At 38.0% G+C, this 26,404-nt stretch overlaps 1 protein-coding gene across 2 annotated transcripts in view; it reads left to right on the top strand.

The window, feature by feature from the left end:
• CFAP54 (cilia and flagella associated protein 54) overlaps window positions 1-26,404 on the top strand; it is a 462,482-nt gene that overhangs the window by 219,819 nt on the left and 216,259 nt on the right. Inside the window, exons 40-44 of one of the 2 annotated variants that reach the window (XM_064283705.1) lie at window positions 9,230-9,382; window positions 12,420-12,614; window positions 21,211-21,298; window positions 21,605-21,814; window positions 24,146-24,212. In XM_064283705.1, the coding sequence (XP_064139775.1) occupies window positions 9,230-9,382; window positions 12,420-12,614; window positions 21,211-21,298; window positions 21,605-21,814; window positions 24,146-24,212 (713 nt within the window). The remainder of the gene's footprint in view (window positions 1-9,229; window positions 9,383-12,419; window positions 12,615-21,210; window positions 21,299-21,604; window positions 21,815-24,145; window positions 24,213-26,404) is intronic. The other variant, XM_064283706.1, reaches the window with a different exon arrangement.

The following is a 26,404-nucleotide window of genomic DNA, read 5'->3' as shown; positions in this document are numbered from 1 at the left end:
ACCAAGGCCATATTTTCCAGCTACCGGTGCTTGTTTCCAACTTTCGCATTCCAATCACTAGTAATTATCAATGCATCCCAATTGCATATTCGATCAATTTCAGACTGCAACAGCTGATAAAAATCTTCTATTTCTTCATCTTTGGCCTTAGTGGTTGGTGCGTAAATTTGAATAACAGTCGTATTAACTGGTTTTCCTTGTAGACTTATGGATATTATCCTATCACTGACAGTGTTGTACTTCAGGATAGATCTTGAAATGTTCTTTTTGGCAATGAATATACCACCATTCCTTTTCAAGGTGTCATTGCCAGCATAGTAGACTGATTTTGTCTGATTCAAAATGGCCAGTACCAGTCCATTTCAGCTCACTAATGCCCAGGATGTCGATGTTTATGTGTTCCATTTCATTTTTGACCATCTCCAATTTTCCTAGATTCATGCTTCATACATTCCAGGTTCTGATTCTTAATGTATGTTTGCAGCTGTTTCTTCTCATTTTGAGTCATGCCACATCAGCAAATAAAGGTACCGAAAGCTTTATTCCATCCATGTCATTAAGGTCAACTCTACTTTGAGGAGGCAGCTTTTCCCCAGTCGTCTTTTGAGTACCTTCCAACCTGAGGGGCTCATCTTCCAGCACTATATCAGACAGTGTTCCGCTGCTGTTCATAAGGTTTTCACTGGCTAATGCTTTTTAGAACTAGACTGCTGGGTCCTTCTTCCTAGTCTGTCCTAGTCTGGATGCTCAGCTGAAACCTGTCCTCCATGGGTGACCCTGCTGGTATCTGAGTACTGGTGGCATAGCTTCCAGCATCACAGCAACACACAAACCCCCACAGTACGACAAACTGACAGATGTGTGGGGGCAGGAAAAGAGAAGGTGGTAAATCATCCTCTAGCTCTTAAAGCTTCTACTTGGAAATGACACGTCACTCTGCTGGCGCTTCATTGGTCAGACTTAAAAGGGGTGGGGAAGTGTGATCCTACTAAGTATCCAGGATAAAGAGAAATAGAATATGTGAAGAGCCATAATGACTGTCATAGGAGCAAACAGAGGAGGAGCAACCTCTGAAAGAGATTGAAACATAGCCTTAGATGTGGGAGGTAAAACAGATGTGAGTGATAGAAATGAGGCCCAAGGCAGGGGTGAAGTTTAAGGAAAAGAAAGCAGTTTTTAATCAGAGAAAGACCTTGCAAGAGGACAGAGCTGTCTGCTGTATCTGGTAATATGGGAGGTCATTGTCATTGACTTTTTTGCTATGACACCCCATCTTGGGGCCTTGCTTTAGCTGTCCCCTTCCTGAATTTCTCTCCCCTCACCTAGATATTTGACTGACAAACTCCTCACCTCCTTTAAGTGTTTGTGCACATCTCTTTTCAATGAAGACTATATTGACCATTCTATTTAAAACTGTACTTTGCCTGTTGTTAGGTGCTGTTAAGTTGGTACTGACTCATAGTGACCCTATCTAGGTACAACAGAATGAAACGCTGCTCCATTTTGCACAATTCTCACTGTCATTGCTATGTTTGAGCCCATTGTTGCAGCCGCTGTGTCAGTCTGTCTCCTCGAAGGTCTTCCTCTTTTTCACTGACCCTCTACTTTACCAAGCATGATGTCCTTTTCCAGGGATTGGTCCTTCTTGATAACATGTCCAAAGTATGTGAGACACAGTCTCGCCATCCTTGCTTCTAGTAAGCATTCTGGCTATACTTCTTCCAAGACAGATGTGTTTGTTCTTTTGGCAGTCCATGGTATATTCATTATTCTTTAACCAACACCATAATTCAAATGTATCAGTTCTTCTTCTGTCTTCCTTATTCATTGTACAGCTTTCACATGGATATGAGGTGATTGAAAGCACCGTGGCTTGGGTCAGGCACGTCTTCGTCTTCAGAGTGACATCTTTGCTTTTTAACACTTTAAAATGGTCTTTTGCAGCAGATCTGCCCAATACAATACGTCATTTCATTTCTTGACTGCTGCGTCCGTGGGTGTTGATTGTAGATCCAAGTAAAAGGAAATCCTTAACATCTTCAATATTTTCTCCATTGATAATGATATTGCTTATTGGTCCAGTTGTGAGGATTTTTGTTTTCTTTATGTTGAGGTGTAACCCATACTAAGGGCTGTGGTCTTTGATCTTCATTAGTAAGTGATTCAAGTCCTCTTCACTGTCAGCAAGAAAGGTTGTGTCATATGCATATTGCAGGCTGTTAATGAGTCTTCCTGCAATCCTGATGCCACGTTCTTCCTCGCGTAGTCCAGCTTCTCAGATTATTTGCTCAGCATACAGATTGAATAAGTACAGTGAAAGGATATAATCCTAACGCACACCCTTTATGATTTTAAACTACTCGGTATTCCCTTGTTCTGTTTGAACTACTGCCTCTTGGTCCATGTACAGGTTCCTCATGAGCACAATTAAGTGTTTTGGAATTCCCATTCTTTGCAATATTATCTGTAATTTGTTATGATCCACACAGCTGAATGCCTTTGTATAGTCAATGAAACACAGATAAACATCTTTCTGGTATTCTCTGCCTTCAGCCAAGATCCATCCGACATTGGCAGTGATATCCCTCGTTCCATGTCCTCTTCTGAATCTGGCTTGAATTTCTGGCATTTCCCTGTTGATGTACTGCTGGAACCATTTTTGAAAGATCTTCAGCAAAATTTTACTTGCGTGTGATATTAATGATATTGTTCAATAATTTCTGCATTATTTTGGATCACCTGTCTTTAGAATGAGCACAAATATGGATCTCTTTCAGTCAGTTGGCCAGGTAGCTAGCTGTCTTCCAGATTTCTTGGTGTAGACAAGTGATCGCTTCCAGTGTTGCACTTGTTTGTTGAAACATCTAATTTGATATTCTGTGAGTTCCTGGAGCTTTGTTTTTTACCAGTGCATGTAGTGCAGCTTGAATTTCTTCCTTCAGTATCATCGGTTCCTGATTATATGTTGCTCCTGAAATGGTTGAATGTTGACCAATTCTTTTAGGTACAGTGACCCTGTGTATTCCTTCCTTCTTCTTTTGATATTTCCTGCATCATTCAGTATTTTGCCTGTAGAATTCTTCAGTAGTGCAACTTGAGGCTTGAATTTTTTCTTCAGTTCTTTCAGCTTGAGAAATGCCAAGCGTGTTCTTCCCTTTTGGTTTTCTAACTCCAGATCTTTGCACGTTTCATTATAATACTGTATTTTGTCTTCTTGAGCTAGCTGTCCTTTGAAATCTTCTGTTTAGTTCTTTTACATCATTTTTTCCTTTTGCTCTAGCTGCTTGATGTTCAAGAGCAAGTTTCAGAGTCTCTTCTGACATCCTTTTTGGTCTTGTCCTTCTTTCTGTTTAATGACCTTTTGCTTTCTTGATGTATGATGTCGTTGATGTCATTCCACAACTTTTCTGTTCTTTGGTCATTAGTGTTCAATCTGTCAAATTTGTTCTTGAGATGGTCTCTAAATTCAGGTGGGATATACTAAATGTTGTATTTTGGCTCTCGTGGACTTGCGCTAATTTTCTTCAGCTTCAAATTGAACTTGCATATGAGCAATTGATGGTTTGTTATGTAGTTGGGGCTTGGTGTTGTTTTGGCTGATGATACTGAGCATCTCCATCATCTCTTTCCACAGGTGTAGTCCATTTGATTTCTGTGTATTCCATCCAGTGAGGTCCACATGTATAGTCACTATTTATGTGGTTGAGAATGATATTAGCAATGGGACAGCCTACTCTCTCCCAATTTCTCTTATTCTGCTTTATGTTTTCTTTTTTCTGAAACACTTATCACTGTTTCTCATACTGTATAATTTAGTTTTTACTACATTTATTGACTAGATATCTGTCTCCCTTGCTAAAATGTAGATTCCGTGGAGACATGTATCTTTGTTTCATTCACTGGTATAATCTGATTGCCTATGTCAGTGTCTAAAACATAAACAAACACCAAACCAGTTGCCATTGAGTCAGTTCTGACTCATGGCAACCCCATGTATGTCAGAGTGAAACTGTGCTTCGTAGGGTTTTCAGTACTGTGACTTCTCAGAAGTAGATTGCCATGCCTTTCTTCTAGTCACCTCTGGGTGGATTCATATGTTCATAAGCAGGTCGAATCTTCTGTATGTCACCGTGACACAGAGATGTTGCAATTTTCTTTCAAAAGACCAAGTATACTCTTGATGCTTTTCACACTAGATTGCTGCTTTAGAACATCATAGATTTCCTTCTGGCATAAGAGCATTTGGTGGTAATGCTTGATACATTTAATTCTTCAGAACAGATATAGTAACGCTCCAGTGCCTAGGAACATTTGGTGTTCTCATTATTTAACAGCATCCTATTCTCCCTTCAACTATTTAATAATGCATATGTAATTTGGTATAGTCTCTGTAGAATTTGGAGAAGTGAGAATACCTCACTTTATAGATTATTCTTGTATGGATGAGTAACCTGCCTGCTTGTTAAGCTCCGTAGGGGAGACAACTCCACAGATATGCCTTTTATCGCAGCTGTTTTGCATTCTGTCTGGGATTTTTTTTGTTGTTTGTTTTCAGTTTTGACCTTACTGGTATTTAGGTTCTCTGATAGGGTGATTCAGTCCTCAGGTGTGTTGCAATTGCCAACCCTTTGGCAGGTGTGTTTCATTAGTGTCTCTGGGCATTTGGATTGATGTGACCAAGTGTTCAGAAAGCAGCCCAAATCTCAAATCACTCCCTCGAATCCATCCTTGGTGGGCCCATCTCTCAGGAGTCATTGACATTTCAGTTTTAATTTCCACATTAGTACAATTGAAAGACACAGTAATTTTTTTCCTTCTTTTTTATTTTTACTGACCTATTTCAAACGGTAGAGCCTATTAGTGCCTTTGGAATAGCTTCTTTAATTATCCATGGAAGTTTTCAGAGAGCTGTGCGGATAAGACCTCTGAAGCTAATGGTATTTCCTCATTGCTTTGCATCATTTATCTCATGTAGCCACAAAAACACCAACAGAACCTTAATTAGACTGCAAGAAATAAGGTGTATGAGAGTCTGAAGAAAGGAAAAACAAACAAGAAAACATTCTTTAGGAAAAAAGCAAAAGACGAATGATTTGTTGGCATATATCAAAAAAAATTTTTTTTTATCTGATAAAAAGTAGCAGGATGATTTTGAGAACTCAAATTTTAAAGGTGGCAAACATCTCTCCTTCTGCCTTCTTATTTTCCCTTATCACTGGCATGCCTTTGTGAATTTTTATTCTAGAAGGTAAGTTCTGTGAGAGCAGAGGCTATGTCTGTCTTATTCACTTTTATTCCTTGGTGACTATCATGGTGCCTAGTACTGGTAAGTGCTCAATATATATTCTAAAAATATATGATTAACAATTATAATGAGAGCCTCCATCTATTGAATGCTTACTTTTGATAGGTAGTGTATTAGACACGTCATATAAAAACCAAACCAAGCCCACTGCCATCGAGTCGATTCTGACTCATAGCGACTGTATAGGACAGAGTAGAACTGCCCCATAGAGTTTCCAAGGAGCACCTAGTAGATTCGAACTGCCGACATATTGGTTAGCAGTCGTAGCACTTAACCACTACGCCACCAGGTTTTCCGGACACCTTCATATATAGGTTAAAACAGTAACCCTTTGAAGTAAATACTATCCTCCCAATTTTAACAAATATTTAAAACTAAGGTCCCCAAAAGTAACTGTTTCAAATTGCTACAGCATTAATCAAATCATAAAAGCCTTCCTCCCTTTCCTTTGCTTGCTTAACTGCTTTCCCTGATTTCACTATCTAAAGGGAAAAAAGATAAAGGCCAACTTCATGAATTCTTGCCAGGAAAAAAAAAAAAACGCACACACACAACAGAGGAGAAATCCACAATCTTCAAGGTGTTATGATAAGGGTAGAGCTGGGAAAACTAGGAGGTCTGCCTTCTCGGGATCATATATGGCTGAGCAGTGCCTGGAGGAGGGGGAGATTGAGAAAGCAAGATGGTGGGGACAGGATGGAGTAGACAGCAGAGTGAAAGTGGTAGGCTAGAAGAGTGACAGCTACCTGGGGAGTTGATAAGACCTGTTGGCCCTGGTGGCACAGTGATTAAGTGTTTGGCTACTAACCAAAAGTTCAGTAGTTTGAATCCACCAACCGTTTCTTGGAAACCTTATGGGGCAATTGTACTCTGTCCTATAGGGTCAGTATGAGTCAGAATTGAAACAATGGGTTTGATTTTTTTGGTTTTATTGTTGCCTAAGTATTTGATTCTTTAAGAATGTATGATAAGGAAGTCTGTTAGGACTGGCTTGCTGCAGGACCAATGCTTTTTTTTAATAAGGTCATGCTCTTGACTTGACTAGAGCCTCCGAGACTTCTAGACATTGGAGTAGGTACGTGAGAGATGTGGTACCTGTGACCACAGAATGTAACTCTGTGTTACTGTGTCCACCAGCACCCCCTGCTGTCTGGGCTTACAAGGATCCCAGGCTTTTTCCTTCATTCATTGTTCTCAGGCTTATTCCTGTCCCATTCTCAAACCCTCTCTGTGCCCCAGCAGGCCTCAAATCTGGGCCACTGCTTACTCTCTGAAATCTGAAGGCCTTAGGCAGACCATCTGGGAAAGACCTAAGTACTTTTATCTTTTCTTTTTTCCTACCTTTTCTAAGGGCTTAAACAAGTTAATATCCTCACCTTCACTATTCTTCCTTTGTAAAATGTGAATAACATTTACCTCTACCACTTTGTAAAGTGATGTGAGGATCAATTGAAATGAAGAACAATAGCAGTGGTTATTAATAACGTTTATTCTAGCCATTTAGCTTTGAAAACTTGTAGTCCTTCATCCATTCAGCACATGTTTTTCTGAGCACCCAGCATGTAGTAGATATTGTTATAGATTCTGGAGATAGAGTAGTGAACAAAAATCCCTTCCCTTGTGGACCTTACATTCTAGTGGGGAAAAACAGTCAACACTCAAGTAAACGTGTAGTATGCAGGTGATGATGCTGCTATGGAGAAAAGAGAAGTGGGGAAGGAGAAGTGTTACAATTTTAAATGGAATGACCAAGGAGGTCCTCATTGAGAATTTAACATCTGAGCAATAGTCTTAAGGAGATGAGGAAGCAAGACATGGGGATTTCTGCAAGAAGAATGTTCTAGGCCAAAGTGAACTCCTGGTGCCAAGACCCTGAGGTGGGAGCATGCCTTGTAGGGGAGGAAGTTGGGAGGAAAGAGTAAGAGAAGGGGTCAGAGTGATCATAGGGGTCAGTTCATTAGGGGCCTTGTAGATCTCTTTAAGGACTTTGGTGTTTGCTCTAGATAACGGGGAGCCAGTGGAAGATTTGAATTTTTAGTGAGGTAGGAAGCCAGCCCATTAGCTTAGAAAGGATGGGGAAGAGGTGATTGCCACATATGTTTTCTTCACATCAGTAATTAACCACTATCCTGTCACTTCTAACATTGAATTATTCCTGTGTTCCTTCTTTATCTCTGTTGCTGCCACCTTAAAAAAAAAAACCAAACTGTTTGCCGTCAATTCCAACTCATAGTGGCCCTATAGAAGAGTAGAACTGCCCCATAGGGTTTCCAAGGAGTACCTGGTGGATTTGAACTGCTGACCTTTTGTTTAGCAGCCGTAGCTCCTAACCACTACACCACTGGGGTCTCCACTACCACCTTAGTCAAGTTGAAAGCACACAATGTCTGTGCTGTTACACCTTAAGAGTCTCTCAGCCACCAACTTTTTTCTTTTGCAATCTGGCATATACAACTGTCTCTCCCTAAAATACCAATCTCTTTCTGTCAGGGTTCTACTCAAAAACCTTCCTTGCCTTCCCATCAAAAAGGATAAAGTCTGCTTACCTCAGTGAGAAATTTAGGACTCTGACAAGCCCCTCTTTGTTCAGCAAGACAGGCTATGTCATCTCAGCAGGCCATGAACTCACTACCCTTCCTACTGCTTCTATCATCTGATTGTATAAACTAGTTCTGTGGCCTAAGGGAAGCTATCAGACTTCTCTATCTACCTCATTTTCCTCATCTATAAAATAAGGGTTATAATGGAACATATGGTTCTTTTTAGGATTCGATAAGACTATCACAGGAAAATTATTTAGAAAATTCTAGCACAGAGCAAGTACTCAATAAACCTAAAAAAAAAAACCTAAGTACTCAATAAACCTAAGTAGCCATTAATATTACTATTGTTGGTTGTTATTATTTTTATTTTTCCGACTAAAACTGCTGGCCTCTTTCTTCCTTATCGAATCCTCCCTGTCCTCTAAGACAAAGGTGGTCTATTTTGTCCCAGACAGAGTCTTTGTTGCTCATCTTCTCTAGCCTATACTATCTCTCTCTATTCTATATTCCCCTTATAGTAGTGCATATCCATATACTCTGTGCAAATGTGATTTTAGTACTCTAACGTTGGAATACCCTAAACTTCTTTAGGGCAAAGGTCATGGCTGTTTACCTCTTACAGCCTCATTACCTAGAAAGTTTCTGTACTGTCAAACTATCAAGACCTTAGATTTTACAGGTCTTGAACAAGTCTAATGCTGTTGTGTTTAACTTGTTAAAGTAAATTCCTTTGTTATTAAATCCTGAAACCCAACATTCTTCTTTCTCCTGTGTCTGCCCGGTATGTGCAGCACATCTGCAGCCTGATTCCCAGAACTGTCTCTCACCTTCCAGAGACCTCACAAGAACTATCTCCCACGATCTCTCCCTTCCTGGCACTTTTCAGGAGCATTGGTTAGTTATACCCATCCCTCATGGCCTCATCTTCCAGTCCTCTGCATTCTCCTGTGTGAGAAATCTTTCCCTTCCTTCAAGAGACCAGTTGCCAGTCCCCAAGCTTCTTAGTTTCTTAATTTCGTCTTTTTCCCAAGGCACCCTTGCTTTGAAGAGGCTGCTGAAAAGGAGTAGATTATTTCATCTTTTATGATCAGCAAAAGAAAAAGTAGGAGGCTTCGTAAGGAAAATTGGCAAGATTCTAGAGTTATTTGCATTTCATAAGAATCAAAAGTTTTCTAAGGGTTTTTTTTCCAAAAAACTTTCAAATACACCAAAAAAAAAAAAAAAAAGATCCAAATGTTGAAACATCTGCTACAGATATGGGGGCTTTGAATATAGCAGCTTTGGTTTGGGACCAAGAAATCCTCTGAATTAGAAAGTATTTTGCTATTAGTTGGCTCGAGGCAGTATTTCATCTCAATGTTTTTCTTCCCTTTCCCTTCAGAATACAGCCATGCCAATGAGCTTGTCTGTGTGCCCGTGGATGTGACAGACACTTTGAAATGTTTTAGAGAAACCTTGGAAAAATCCAAATATCACAACAGATCAATCCGACACAGCAGAAAGTTACTGTCGTTATTTCTTGCACAGACACAAGGTAAAACACTTCTTCTATATCCCTTAATCTTTATTTTTATGGGGTTCCCACCCTGAGGCTCTACCAGATTCTGTTGCAATCTTCTTCCTTTTCTTCTTCCTTTCACCCACTTACATCCCCACTCTCTGTTGCCTTTCACTTTATTCTTCTTGTCAACTGCATCTCTCTTAAGCTTCAATCCAGCCAAGGCGTTTTCTCACTCACCTGCTTCGTACTTCTTTGAAACTAGCATACTTCCTTGAGTATAGTCCATCTGAAACCCATATTTGTTAATTTATTCATTCTGTACATCTGTGTTCTTACAATTTGCTCTTCAGGTATAGTGCTATGGTTTTGTTTTATTTTCATAAGTAGATGGGTTGATTCATACTGAATTTACTAGTTTTTTTTTTTCCCCAAAAGCATCAGTATTAAAGAAATAGATGCATTTTTTTTAAAGCATCAATGAGATATCTTAATATCTTAGATTTTGATTTTAGAGATTCTTTTTAACTTAAAGCAAGGTGCTCACTGTTGTTTACATTGCATTTGTTTTTTTGTTTCTCCACTTCCATCAACAGGTAAACTCAAACAAAGCAGGGCTTTGAGTGGTTAACCAGTAACCTTTGAGAAGATTATACTCAAATTTTGGCTGGGAAAAATCTGATATTTACATGACTTAAAATTATTTTAAATCCTAATTTAAATTTATGATCCTTGCTGTTCAAATTTATCAAAATAATTAGAAACTCTTTTTGTAATTTATTTTTTTTGTTGTTGTTGCTGAGAATATACACAGCAAAAAAATACACCAATTTAAGTTTCTACATGTACAACTCAGTGACATTGATTGGATTTTTTGAGTTGTGCAACTAATATCACCCTCCTTTTCTAAGTTGTTTCTCCCCCATTAACATAAACTCATTGCCCCTTAAGGTTCCTTTCGGATCTTTCGAGTTGCTGTTGTCAGTTTGCTCTCATATAAATATATCTTAAAAGACCATAATGCTCAAGGCAGACATTCTTTACTAGTTAAACTAAACTGTTGTTTGGTTAAGAAGGCTTCAGGGGATATTTTTAGTTTAAGCCTCAAACATTATCTTAGGGCAATAGTTTCAGTATTCATCCAGCCTCCATGGCTCCAGAAATTCTGGATATCATGCAAATTTGAAATTCTGTTCTACATTTCCTTCCTTTTGATCAAGATTCTTTTATAGAATCTTTGATCAAAATATTCAGAAATGGTAGCTGGGCACCATCCAGTTCTGGTCTCCTGGCAAAGGAGGCAGTTGTTCATGGAGGCTGTTAGGTGCACATTCCATTTCCTCCTCCTCTTCCTGACTCTCCTTCTTCCTCTGTTGTTCCAGGCAATAGAGACCAATTGTTGTACCTTAGATGGCCACTTGCAGGCTTTTAAGGCCCCAGCCACTACTCAAGGAGCTGGGAGGTAGAACAGAAGTACTAAACACGTTATTAAGCCAATTAATTGGAATGTCCCATGAAACCACGACCGTAAACCCTGAAACCAAGGAACCAATCTTATGAGATGTTCGGTTGTACATAAGCAGCCTCAGCAGCTACTCTTTTTTTGTTGTTGTTGTAAATATATCTATCACACAACTTTTGCCATTTAGAATAATATGAAACATTTAATATAATTATATTTTACAGTTATCAAAAATAGGTTTAACTTATACCTTATTGAGATACTAACTAATTTCCACTGAACTGATCTTTTAAAGGACCCCTGGTGGCACAGTGGTTAAGAGCTTAGCTGCTAACGAAAATGTCGGCAGTTCAAATCTACCAGGTGCCTCTTGGAAACCCTATGGGGCAGTTCTACTCTGTCCTGTAGAGTTCCTACGAGTCAGAATTGGCTTGATGGCAATGGGTTTGGTTTTATTTGTTTTTGATCTTTTAAAAGCGTGACTTAATTTTTTTTTAATTAAAAGCATGGAGGCTATTTAAAAGGAAGATATCTCAATCACTGTCAACCATTGTGAAGTATTTTATTGACAATTAATATACTTAATTTTTTAAAATATAATTAGTTTTCATTTCATATTGTACCTCTCTGCCATGCTGTTTTATGCAAATATATATTGTAGAGAGGAAAGCCACACCTTTTATTTCTGACAGGCAAAGTAGATATTAGAATAATATCCAAATATTTGGATAAAAATGAAGTTTTTTTTTAATATATACGAGTTTTTTTATGTAATTTTATAGCCATTTAAGGGTACTGTCACCAGATAGAAGCACGCTTTTATTTATTTAGTGAATATCCTTTTTGGGATCATGAAAGTCCTGGATCTCTAATCTAAGAGATTTGTGCTAAAAAGCTCTTTAGTAGAACAACTAAACTTAAATTATGCACTTTCAATTAAATTAAACTTTAGCCATAACACTTCTTTAGAGCAGTATTTAAAAGCAAATATAATTCCTAAGAATGATTTCCACCAATTCACTCTGAATCTCATTTGATACTAAAATCTTCTCAGCAGTTGATCCCCAGTCCTCATGCTGTAGACTTCAAAATCCATATTAACTTTTCTGTCCACTGCTTTTGACTACTTCCCCTAGAATATTTTCTTTCTTTCTTTTTTTTCTGTGTGTTCTCTGATCTTACAAAGAGACAGATTTCCCCACCCCCCACTCTTGTTTTTCTTTTTCAGCCCAGAGTACGGCTGTGTTGTTTCTATCCCAGAGGTTTCTGCCCCAGGGGCAAACAAACATTTTAGTGTTGGAAGCTGTTTAAAAAAGGCAAATCCAAACTGTGTAACTTCCACCATCCCCAAAAGAAGCAAAGCATAATCTCAACATTTACTTCCTGGCTAACTGCCCTTCTTTAGTGTTCTTATGCAATAACATGGTACAGAGCCTGTCGACATATACTGGGCTCCTCAGAAATGATATTAGATACTAAGTTTAAGGGAGCAGTATCCCTCAAACTGCAAATAAGCCTCAGCTATATATAAAATCTTCCCTTCCCCACCAACTGCCCATCTTTCTCCATTTTTTAATTTCTTCTTCTTTTTTTTTTTTTTAATGAATTTAGGAGACAGAGGAGGAATAAGCAATTCCAAATTTACCCCTGGAAAGGTGGAATTTTGTCTGGGAACAGAGGAGATGCATTTGCCAACGCCTCCTGACCTTTCTCAGGAACACTTCAGAGTTTCTAGTTCAGTGGAGAAAAGCAAACTCCCCTCTTCACAACTTGGACTTGTAATTTCTTCTTATTACAAAACCATTGGTAAGGTTTATTAGTTAGGTACTCGTTTTCTTTATTTTTTAACAGGTTAAACCCAATGCCGTTAACAGGTTATCAAGTCATAATTCACATACCATATGTTTCATCCATTTAAAATGCACAATTCAATGGCTTTTAGTGCATTCACTGACATGTACAATCATCACCATAATCAATTTTAGAACATTTTCATCACGTATTCATTTTCAATATGATTTTCTGCATTAATGTTGAGATTACAGTTGGACCTGTAATGTTATCTTTAAAAGTAGGATGAAAGAACTGGAAAATACATTCTATTCATATCCTTGTAGGCAGTGACAGAGCAGTGTGGAGACAGAAGAAGCTTCTAGCCACTCCTGTTTAAGCCCATTGCTGTAGCCACTGTGTCAGTCCATCTCATTGAGTGATTTCCTCTTTTCTGCTGACCCTCTGCTTTGCCAAGCATGATATCCTTCTTCAGGGACTGATCCTCCTGATAACACGTCCAAAGTGTGTAAGACAAAGCCTCACCCTCCTTCCTTCTAAGGAGCATTCTGGGTGTACTTTTTTTTTTTCTTTTACTTATTTTTTTATTGTACATTAGACAAAGATTTACAGAACAAACTAGTTTCTCATTAAAGAGTTAGTATTCATATTAATTTTATTCATATTGTTAGCACACATTGGTTAACAATCCCATGACATGTCAACACTCTCCCTTATTGACCTTGGGTTCCCTATTACCAGCTTTACTGTCCCCTCCTGCCTTCTAGCCATTGCCTCTGCGCTGTTGTATCCCTTCAGTCTTGTTCTGTTTTATGGGCCTGTCTAATCTTTGGCTGAGGGTGAACCTCAGGAATGACTTCATTACTGAGCTGAAAGGTGTCCGGGGACTATACTCTAGGGGAAGAATTCTATCTTTTTTTTTTTTTAATTAACTTTTATTAAGCTTCAAGTGAACATTTACAATTCCAATCAGTCTGTCACATGTAAGTTTACATGTATCTTACTCCCTTCTCCCACTTGCTCTCCTCCTATTGAGTCAGCCCTTTCAGTCTCTCCTTTCGTGCCAATTTTGCCGTCTTCCCTCTCTCTCTATCTTCCCATCCCCCCTCCAGTCAAGAGTTGCCAACACACTCTCCAGTGTCCACCTGATTTAATTAGCTCTCTCTTCATCAGCATCTCTCTCCCCCCTGCTGACCAGTCCCTTTCATGTCTGATGAGTTGTCTTCGGGGATGGTTCCTATCCTGTGCCAACAGAAGGTCTGGGGAGCATGGCCACCGGGATTCCTCTAGTCGCAGTCAGACCATTAGGTATGGTCTTTTTATGAGAATTTGGGGTCTGTATCCCACTGATCTCCTGCTCCCTCAGGGGTTCTCTGTTGTGCTCCCTGACAGGGCAGTCATCGATTGTGGCCGGGCACCAACTAGTTCTTCTGGTCTCAGGATGATGTAGGTCTCTGGTTCATGTGGCCCTTTCTGTCTCTTGGGTTCTTAGTTGTTGTGTGACCTTGATGTTCTTCATTTTCCTTTGCTCCAGGTGGGTTGAGACCAATTGATGTATCTTAGATGGCCGCTTCTGGGTGTACTTTTTCCAGGACAGATTTGTTTCCTCTTTTGGCAGACCATGGTATATTCAGTATTCTTTGCCAACACCATAATTCAAAGGCATCAGTTCTTCTTCAGTCTTCCTTATTCATTGTCCAGCTTTAACATGAATGTGAGGTAATTGAAAATACTATGGCCTGGGTCAGGTGCACCTTAGTCCTCAAAGTGACATCTTCGCTTTTCAATACTTTAAAGAGGTCTTTTGCAGCAGATTTGCCGATGCATTGGGTCGTTTGGCCCTTGACTGCTGCTTCCGTGGGTGTTGATTGTGGATCCAAGTAAAATGAAATCCTTGACAACTTCAATCTTTTCTCCATTTATCATGATGTTGCTTATTGATCTACTTGTAAGGATTTTATTTTCTTTATGTTGAGGTATAATCCACACTGAAGGTTGCTATTAGCTTTCAGTTTGCATTCAAGAATAATGCGATTTGGAGGCGGGGCCAAGATGGCGGACTAGGGAGACGCTACCTCGGACCCCTCTTGCAACAAAGACTCGGAAAAACAAGTGAATCGATCAAGTACATAACAATCTACGAACCCTGAACAACAAACACAGATTTAGAGGCGGAAAACGAACAAATACAGGGAAGCAACGATTGTTTTCGGAGCCTGGAGCCAGCGTCCCAGTCAGCGGATTTTCTGGAAAAACTAGTTTCCCAGTGATGGCTCGGAGACAGCAGTCCATATCAAACCACATAAAGAAGCAGACCATGACAGCTTCTACAGCCCCCCAAACAAAAGAATCAAAATCTTTCCCAAATGAAGATACAATCCTGGAATTATCAGATACAGAATATAAAAAACTAATTTACAGAATGCTTCAAGACATCAGAAACGAAATAAGGCAAACTGCAGAAAAAGCCAAGGAACACACTGATAAAACTGTTGAAGAACTCAAAAAGATTATTCAAGAACATAGTGGAAAAATTAATAAGTTGCAAGAATCCATAGAGTGACAGCATGTAGAAATCCAAAAGATTACAATAAAATTACACAATTAGACAACACAATAGAAAGTCAGAGGAGCAGACTCGAGCAATTAGAATGCAGACTGGGACATCTGGAAGACCAGGGAATTAACACCAACATAGCCGGAAAAAAATCAGATAAAAGAATTTAAAAAAATGAAGAAACCCTAAGAATCATGTGGGACTCTATCAAGAAGGATAACTTGCGTGTGATTGGAGTCCCAGAACAGGGAGGGAGGACAGAAAACACAGAGAAAATAGTTGAAGAACTCCTGACAGAAAACTTCCCTGACATCATGAAAGACGAAAAGATATCTATCCAAGATGCTCATCGAACCCCATTTAAGATTGATCCAAAAAGAAAAACACCAAGACATATTATCATCGAACTCACCAAAACCAAAGATAAAGAGAAAATTTTAAAAGCAGCCAGGGAGAAAAGAAAGGTTTCCTTCAAGGGAGAATCAGTAAGAATAAGTTCAGACTACTCAGCAGAAACCATGCAGGCAAGAAGGGAATGGGACGACATATACAGAGCACTGAAGGAGAAAAATTGCCAGCCAAGGATCATTTATCCAGCAAAACTCTCTCTGAAATATGAAGGTGAAATTAAGATACTTACAGATAAACACAAGTTTAGAGAATTTGCAAAAACCAAACCAAAGCTACAAGAAATACTAAAGCATATTGTTTGGGCAGAAAACCAATAATATCAGATACCAGGACAACACAAGGTCACAAAACAGAACATCCTGATATCAATTCAAATAGGGAAATCACAAAAACAAATTAACATTAATTAAAAAAAAAATATAACAGGGAGTCACGGAAGTCAATATGTAAAAAATCACAATAATCAAAAAGAGGGACTAAATACAGGAGGCATAGAACGGCCATATGGAGAGTGATACAAGGCGATATAGAACAATACAAGTTAGGTTTTTACTTAGAAAAATAGGGGTAAATAATAAGGTAACCACAAAGAGGTATAACAACTCCATAACTCAAGATAAAAGCCAAGAAAAACGTAACGACTCAACAAACATAAAGTCAAACACTACGAAAATGAGGATCTCACAATTTACTAAGAAAAACGTCTCAGCACAAAAAAGTATGTGGAAAAATGAAATTGTCAACAACACACATAAAAAGGCATCAAAATGACAACACTAAACACTTATTTATCTATAATTACGCTGAATGTAAATGGACTAAATGCATCAATTAAGGGACAGAGAGTCTCGGACTGGATAAAGAAACACGATCTGTCTATATGCTGCCTACAAGAGACACACCTTAGACTTAGAGACACAAACAAACTAAAACTCAAAGGATGGAAAAAAGTATATCAAGCAAACAATAAGCAAAAAAGAAGAGGAGTAGCAATATTAATTTCTGACAAAATAGACTTCAGACTTAAATACACCACAAAGGATAAAGAAGGACACTACATAATGATAAAAGGGACAATTGATCAGGAAGACTTAACCATATTAAATATTTATGCACCCAATGACAGGGCTGCAAGATACATTAATCAAATTTTAACAGAACTGAAAAGTGAGATAGACACCTCCACAATTATAGTAGGAGACTTCAACACACCACTTTCGGAGAAGGACAGGACATCTAGTAAGAAGCTCAATAGAGACACGGAAGACTTAATTACAACAACCAACCAACTTGACCTCATTGACTTATACAGAACTCTCCACCCACCTGCTACAAAGTATACTTTTTTTTCTAGCGCACATGGAACATTCTCTAGAATAGGCCACATATTAGGTCATAAAACAAACCTTTGCAGAGTCCAAAACATCAAAATATTACAAAGCATCTTCTCAGACCACAAGGCAATAAAACTAGAAATCAATAACAGAAAAACTAGGGAAAAGAAATCAAATACTTGGAAAATGAACAATACCCTCCTGAAAAAAGACTGGGTTATAGAAGACATCAAGGAGGGAATAAGGAAATTCATAGAATGCAACGAGAATGGAAATACTTCCTATCAAAACCTCTGGGACACAGCAAAAGCAGCGCTCAGAGGCCAACTTATATGGATAAATGCACACATACAAAAAGAAGAAAGAGCCAAAACCAGAGGACTGTCCCTACAACTTGAACAAATAGAAAGTGAGCAACAAAAGAATCCATCAGGCACCAGAAGAAAACAAATAATAAAAATTAGAGCTGAACTAAATGAATTAGAGAACAGAAAAACAATTGAAAGAATTAACAAAGCCAAAAGCTGGTTCTTTGAAAAAATTAACAAAATTGATAAACCATTGGCCAGACTGACTAAAGAAATACAGGAAAGGAAACAAATAACCCGAATAAGAAACGAAAAGGACCACATCACAACAGAACCAACTGAAATTAAAAGAATCATATCAGATTATTACGAAAAATTGTAGTCTAACAAATTTGAAAACCTAGAAGAAATGGATGAATTCCTGGAAAAACACTAACTACCTAAACTAACACATTGAGAAGTAGAACAACTAAATAGACCCATAACAAAAAAAGAGGTTGAAATGGTAATCAAAAAACTCCCAACAAAAAAAAGCCCTGGCCTGGACGGCTTCACTGCAGAGTTCTACCAAACTTTCAGAGAAGAGTTAACCCCAGTACTACTGAAGGTATTTCAAAGCATAGAAAATGACGGAATACTACCCAACTCATTCTATGAAGCCACCATCTCCCTGATACCAAAACCAGGTAAAGAATTACAAAAAAAGAAAATTACAGACCTATATCCCTCATGAACATAGATGCAAAAATCCTCAACAAAACTCTAGCCAATAGAATACAACAACATACCAAAAAAATAATTCACCCTGATCAAGTGGGATTTATACCAGGTATGCAAGGCTGGTTTAATATCAGAAAAACCATTAATGTAATCCACCATATAAATAAAACAAAAGACAAAAACCACATGATCTTATCAATTGATGCAGAAAAGGCATTTGACAAAGTCCAACACCCATTTATGATAAAAACTCTCACCAAAATAGGAATTGAAGGAAAATTCCTCAACATAATAAAGGGCATCTATGCAAAGCCAACAGCCCACATCACTCTAAATGGAGAGAACCTGAAAGCATTTCCCTTGAGAACGGGAACCAGACAAGGATGCCCTTTATCACCGCTGTTATTCAACATCGTGCTTGAAGTCCTAGCCAGGGCAATTAGGCTAGACAAAGAAATAAAAGGCATCCGGATTGGCAAGGAGGAGGTAAAATTATCTCTATTTGCAGATAACATGATCTTATACACAGAAAACCCTAAGGAATCCTCCAGAAAACTACTAATAGAAGAGTTCAGCAGAATATCGGGCTACAAGATAAACATACAAAAATGACTTGGATTGCTCTACATCAACAAAAAGAACATCGAAGAGGTAATAACCAAATCAATACCATTCACAGTACCCCTCAAGAAGATAAAATACTTAGGAATAAATCTTACCAAAGATGTAAAAGACCTATACAAAGAAAACTACAAAGTACTACTACAAGAAACTAAAAAGGACCTACTTAAGTGGAAAAACATACCTTGCTCATGGATAGGAAGACTTAACATAGTAAAAATGTCTATTCTACCAAAAGCCATCTATACATACAATGCACTTCCGATCCAAATTCCAATGTCATTTTTTAATGTGATAGAGAAACAAATCACCAACTTCATATGGAAGGGAAAGAAGCCTCGGATAAGCAAAGCATTACTGAAAAAGAAGAAGAAAGTGGGAGGCCTCACTCTACCTGATTTCAGAACCTATTATACAGCCACAGTAGTCAAAACAGCCTGGTACTGGTACAACAACAGACACATAGACCAATGGAACAGAATTGAGAACCCAGATATAAATCCATCCACATATGAGCAGCTGATATTTGACAAAGGACCAGTGTCAGTTAAGTGGGGAAAAGATAGTCTTTTTAACAAATGGTGCTGGCATAACTGGATATCCATTTGCAAAAAAATGAAACAGGACCCATACCTCACACCATGCACAAAAACTAACTCCAAGTGGATCAAAGACCTAAACATAAAGACTAAAACGATAAAGATCATGGAAGAAAAAATAGGGACAACCCTAGGAGCCCTAATACAAGGCATAAACAGAATACAAAACATTACCAAAAATGATGAAGAGAAACCAGATAACTGGGAGCTCCTAAAAATCAAACACCTATGCTCATCTAAAGACTTGTAAAAAGACCACCTACAGACTGGGAAAGAATTTTCAGCTATGACATCTCCGACCAGTGCCTGATCTCTAAAATCTACATGATTCTGTCAAAACTCAACCACAAAAAGACAAACAACCCAATCAAGAAGTAGGCAAAGGATGTGAACACACACTTCACTAAAGAAGATATTCAGGCAGCTAACAGATACATGAGAAAATGCTCTCGATCATTAGCCGTTAGAGAAATGCAAATTAAAACTAGATGAGATTCCATCTCACTCCAACAAGGCTGGCATTAATCCAAAAAACACAAAACAATAAATGTTGGAGAGGCTGCAGAGAGATTGGAACTCTTATACACTGCTGGTGGGAATGTAAAATGGTACAACCACTTTGGAAATCTATCTGGCGTTATCTTAAACAGTTAGAAATAGAACTACCATACAACCCAGAAATCCCACTCCTCGGAATATACCCTAGAGAAACAAGAGCCTTCACACAAACAGATATATGCACACCCATGTTTATTGCAGCTCTGTTTACAATAGCAAAAAGCTGGAAGCAACCAAGGTGTCCATCAACGGATGAATGGTTAAATAAATTGTGGTATATTCACACAATGGAATACTACGCATCGATAAAGAACAGTGACGAATCTGTGAAACATTTCATAACATGGAGGAACCTGGAAGGCATTATGCTGAGCGAAATTAGTCAGAGGCAAAAGGACAAATATTGTATAAGACCACTATTATAAGATCTTGAGAAATAGTAAACCTGAGAAGAACACATACTTTTGTGGTTACGAGGGAGGGAGGGAGAGGGTTTTTTATTGATTAATAGTAGATAAGAACTGCTTTAGGTGAAGGGAAAGACAACACTCAATACATGGAAGGTCAGCTCAATTGGACTGGACCAAAAGCAAAAGAGTTTCCGGGCTAAACTGAATGCTTCAAAGGTCAGCGGAGCAAGGGCAGGGGTTTGGGGACCATGGTTTCAGGGGACTTCTAAGTCAATTGGCAAAATACTTCTATTATGAAAACATTCTGCATTCCACTTTGAAATGTGGCGTCTGGGGTCTTAAATGCTAACAAGCGGCCATGTAAGATGCATCAATTGGTCTCAACCCACCTGGAGCAAAGGAGAATGAAGAACACCAAGGTCACACGACAACTAAGAGCCCAAGAGACAGAAAGGGTCACATGAACTAGAGACCTACATCATCCTGAGACCAGAAGAACTAGTTGGTGCCCGGCCACAATCGATGACTGCCCTGACAGGGAGCACAACAGAGAACCCCTGAGGGAGCAGGAGATCAGTGGGATGCAGACCCCAAATTCTCATAAAAAGACCATACTTAATGGTCTGACTGAGACTAGAGGAATCCCGGCGGCCATGCTCCCCAGACCTTCTGTTGGCACAGGACAGGAACCATCCCTGAAGACAACTCATCAGACATGAAAGGGACTGGACAGTGGGTGGGAGAGAGATGCTGATGAAGAGTGAGCTAATTATATCAGGTGGACACTTGAGATTGTGTTGGCATCTCATGTCTGGAGGGGGGACGGGAGGATAGAGAGACTGGGAAGCTGGCAAAATTGTCACGAAAGGAGAGACTGGAAGGGCTGACTCATTAGGGGGAGAGCAAATGGGAGTACAGAGTAAGATGTATATAAACTTATATGTGACAGACTGACTTGATTTGTAAACGTTCACTTGAAGCTCAATAAAAGTTAATAAAAAAAATAATGCGGTTTAAAATATTCTTGCAAATATAAGGAAATATTTTTCAGGAGCTGACATTTATTTGTTCTTTCACTTGATTAAAAATACAGATGTTCTCCAAGCCAGCAATCAAAGAAGTCTGAAAGTCCAGGCACTGCATGAACTTGGAAGTCTTCTCATCTTTGCAGAAAAGAAAAGGTAGTTTTTTTTAGGAGTTGATAGAACAAGGGCAAACTTTAATTGTTTGAAAAAAAAAAGTTTAATTATCGTGAGGAAATGTTGTCTTTCATAAATTTTAATTACCCAGTAATACTACATTGCTACATTTTAGTCATCAAATGCTACCTGAGAGGAGCTATCATTTTATGAGAAATGAATGGTATTGATTTATTCTCTAATATTTTAATTAAAATGCTTCTTGAGTGTATTTGTTTTCCCTTTTGGAAGGTAGATTTAACAAGATGGTCATAAAACATACACTTTGATGCTTTGCTTTTGTTACAGGGCTGCTTTTAAGTGTTGGTGTCAGGCTCTTGATGACATATTCAGAAAATCAGATGCCCTACATACATGGAAGGAGTTTGGCCCATCATTCACTAATACCAGTGACAACTGTTCAACTTCAGGTTTCAAAGACTACAGTGAGGAATTTCTGTCAAAAGTTGGCATTTGGGGATGTTTACAAGGAGCAGTCATATCAGCAAAGATAGCACAGTGAGTGTGCCAGTGGAGTAATTATTAGCATATTAGCATAAAAACATAAAATCATCTCTTTGTGGGTACCCGTCTGTGCCATGCAGAGTGCCAGGTTCCTCACCAACATTGGGCACTTGGGCAGTTATGTTTCTGTAATAAAGACATGAGTACAGGGATATACCATTTATTTATTTTTTATGCTTTTTGTTTATGGCTATTGCCCTTCCTGTAACACCTTCTACCTCCTCTAATGTGAATGCCGCATGAGCATAGGTCTTTACCTTGTTCACTGATGTATCCTAAGTGCCTGGCACAAGTTGGCATTCAGTAACTACTTGTTGAACCTATGAATGAATGAATGAACACTAGAATAACAATATGAAGGTAGGCTAACTTGGGCCTAATTCAAGAACCTTGATATTAGCCTTTTATATAGCTTTTTAATATTAAAAATATTAATATGTTTGAATACTTCAAAAAATATTAAACATTAACAATTTTTAAAACCTCTGTCAAGTTTGAGTTCTTGCATTCCTGGGAAGAAACTCGTCCTTACACACACACACACACCTGTGAATTTGGGCTTATGACCTAACAGAACTTGGCAGCAAAGAATAGAAAAGCTAAGGTAGGTACACAGCTTGGAAAAAAACAGCAATAGCTCTGAAGTTATTGCCTGGTGAGTTTTAATAACCAGCGAAAAGTTACTTCCTGATTACCTAGCTAGAAGTCTGACTTCCACAGGATCTGAGATTCTACAGAGACTTTAAGCTGTCCTTGTAGACTCTTCTCCCCACTGCTCAGAAGGGTGAAATACCGCACTCTATCCTCACGGAGAAGCTGAACTTAGTAAGACATTGTTATTTATATAGTGAAGGTGACTGCTTTTATCTAAGTAATAGAGAAGGTAATGTGGGTTATAGTTACAAATGTGAGTTTCAAGATACTAGTAAGTGGAGATTTACTTGATTTTTGGTGGAGAGACATGTTGTCAAATGCTCCAGAATGCTGGTGAGAAGATAGATGGTTTCAGTCTTTTGGGGAGTTATTTAATTAAAAAATAGTACTGATGAAAAGCCTTAAAACTGTGTACTGCCTTTTGCCAAAAAATTCCACTTCTAGAGGTTTATTGACACAGTGGCTGCAACAATGAGCTCAAGCATAACAACGATGGTAAGGATGGCACAGGACCGGGCAGTGTTTCGTTCTGTTGTGCGTAGGGTCGCTATGAGTCGGAACTGATTCGACAGCACCTAACAATAACAACAAGAGGCTTATCCAGGAAGCTAATTGCACCAGTGCTCAAAAATATAGATACAACAATATTTACCTCAGAATTGGAAAAAAAAACTGGAGTTAAATTTTTATTATTGTGGCATATCCATATGATAAAATATTAAAGTTTTTCAAAATAATAACTCATTATGTCCATGAGTGGAAAAAACTGTTTATAAAATAGTGTGTGTTGCATAATTCTAGTCTTAATGTGTGTGTATGCATGTGTACGTGTATTTGTGTGTGAATAAACTACAAATAGAAAAAAATTCTAGAAGAGAATTGACTAAAATATTACCAATAATATCTTTAGAAGGTAGGATTATAGGTGATTTTTCACTTTCTTTTTTCTATTTTTCTGTGTCTACATCTTTCATGCGTATGCAGCACTTTTAGAATCATAAAAGCTATTTTAACTTTGAAAAACTCTGTGAGTTTTGGAGATGCATATTAAAGGTTCCCCCTGCTATATGAAAGTGGAGTGTTCCTATGAAACCTATTGTAAGCCTCAATGGCATAAAGTGAAGAAGAATTATCATTAATTTATATGGGAAAATTTTTTAAGTTCCCCCAGACCCAAAAACTCACCTACCAAATCATACCAAATAAGACATGAAACCTAAAATAACACTAACATAACATAAAAATAACACTAACGTAAAAGCAGGAATGATGTAGTAAACACACAGCCTATATAAAGTAGAAATAGTGTAGGTACGGTACAGTGTAGTGTCAGACACAGTTCAAAGCTATGGCAGCTTGATGCTGAAATGCTGACTGTAGTTCCTGAGGGAGGAGCTTGCCACTCCCTGCTCAGGGTGGGAGCTGTCTCTTTAAAGGCTCGCTGCAAAACACTGAATACAATTTCTGCTATTTCCACTGTTTACCTTTTTTCCTAAAAGTGAAAATCCTCCTCTGTTTTTTTTTCAGTTAACGAAAACAGGTACTAATGTAGGACTTTCGTAAAAGCAAAGTGGTGTAAAGTGAACTTCCGAAAAGTGGGGGATAGTTGTATATCAAAATACTTTTGGAAAATTGTCTAGTAATCAACTTCTTTTTCTTATACTCATTTAGATTTATTAAGACATTGAACGTTAAAAAGAGAATCAACTGTTGCATCTTGTCTGCATTACTCTTTCAGGTAGGTCTTTGAGTATGTATGCTTTTCTGTAGTAGCATGACCATTCATTCAACCAGCAAAAAAGGTGCAGTAGTTTGTAATATTCATAAAGCTCACAGGTAGGAAAATAGCATGAATCTTGATTAAATATCATAAGCCAATTTTTCTTTAGCTGGTGGAACCAGGTATGACACCTTCACCTTTTATATTCAGCAGAGTCAGTTTTTCCTTAAGACTACCAAAGAGGGATTTTTACAGATAAGAAAACCGAGTCTCCTGTTGCTAGTAAGGTCATGTTGCTAGTGAGCAATGAAGTGGGTTTGTATGACTCCAAAAGGTTGACTCATTACCTCATCTCCAAATAAAAAGTTTTGCTTGGTTGCATGATATGAAATGTATCATGTATGAAGAAAAAAGAAATAAGTTGAAGACTACAGAAATAGAGCGTTTGTAGTTCTTAGGTTTTGGTTTGACTTTTCTGAAGAAGAAAGGAGCTTTAATCCAAAATACAAGACATTTTGAGATTCTGGGATGTAGCCATGGGCTTTTGCAATCTACTAAAGGTTTGGTTTACTTTGAAGGATGGACACCCTTGTTCTGTGTATCAGAAGAGTCTGATTAGCTTATGAAATCTGGAGAGATAAGTTCTTTGGGGAAAGCGTCTCTGAATATGGGGCCAGACCTTTCAATTTTCTTGTGTTCCGTATACCTCTTGCCTGTGCTTCAAAAGGAAGAGGCAGAAGAGGCAAGGGTGCAAAAGGAATGGTAATCAGGTTCCAATTCCTTATATTGCACTCTTTACTTTCTGATTCTCCTTATTCTTGAATATAACTCTGTTTATGTTTTAGAAAATAGGTGATTTAGAAATACTCTGTATGTAATATGGACATAATTCCTTAGTAATATTATACCTACAATAAAAATTACCTAGTGGAATTTATTTCAAAAACCCATTAATTTTTGAAAATAATTTTAAAGCAAATTGGTAAAATTAAACATTTAAACAACTACATAGTATTTTTAAAATAGAATATATTATAACTTTCATAAATTACTGAAATTATTTTCCAATATATACATTAAATTTACAATGCATTTGTCATTAAGAAGTGGTAAATATTTAATATAGTATTAAAAAAACATTCCTAAATGTAAAATTTACATTTAGAGGATCAGCAAAAAAGAGGACAGACCCTCAATGAGATGAACTGACACAGTGGCTGCAACAGTGGGCTCAAGCATAGCAACAATTTTGAGGGTGGCACAGGACTGGGCAGTGTGTAATTAGGGTTGCTATGAGTCGGAACAGACTTGATGGCACCTACCAACAACAACAAATGTAAAATTGGATTTTGTATATTCATCTTGTTTCTCCAGCATCTAGTACATATACATATATAGTATCCAAGAATATTGGTCAAATTAAACAGATCTTTTTTTTCACATAATGCAGTTAAAAGTTCGGCATTACCTCTGTCAAATCTTTAGACTTCTGAAATAAGTCGTCGTCCTTTCTATTTATAACTTGGTATGGTAGAAAAAAAGAAGCCCTGGTGGTGCACTGGTTAAGTGCTAGACTGCTAACCAAAAGATTGGCAGTTCGAACCCACCAGCCGCTTCGCAGGAGAAAGATGTGGCAGTCTGCTTCTGTAAAGATTTATAGCCTTGGAAACCCTACGGGGTAGTTCTCCTCTGTCCTATAGGGTGGCTCTGAATGGGAATCGACTTGACAGCAACGGATTTGATTTTTTTTGGTTATAGTGGAAAAAGCATAGATTTTTGAGTTAAGTAGACATGACTTTAAACCTTCTTTCTTCCATCATTAGCTGTGTGACATTGCAAAATTTAATATTAGAAGCCTCAGATATAGCATTTGTGAGATAATAATTCTTACATTCTGGGAGTGGGTTAAAGGACAATTAAATGAGATAATGTTTATGAGGAACCTACTAACTGTGCCCAACACAAAATTAACTCTCAGCAGGTAATGATATAATAATAATTTCTTCTGAAAATTGTGACAATATAATAGAAAAATACTTTTTTTGTGAAAACAGTATGTATCCAACTACCATGAAATTCGAAAGACCCACCTTAAATGATGAAAGCATTTGAAACCTGTAATGATGACAATAGTAAAAGTTGCCATCAAGTTGATTTTAACTCCTGGTGACCTCATGTGTGTCAGAGTAGAACTGTGCTCCTTAGGGTTT

This window comes from Loxodonta africana, chromosome 4 (assembly GCF_030014295.1).
Source record: "Loxodonta africana isolate mLoxAfr1 chromosome 4, mLoxAfr1.hap2, whole genome shotgun sequence".
Taxonomy (NCBI): domain Eukaryota; kingdom Metazoa; phylum Chordata; class Mammalia; order Proboscidea; family Elephantidae; genus Loxodonta; species Loxodonta africana.
Note: the sequence above shows the minus strand (reverse complement) of the source record. Positions and strands in the feature narration are given on the sequence as shown.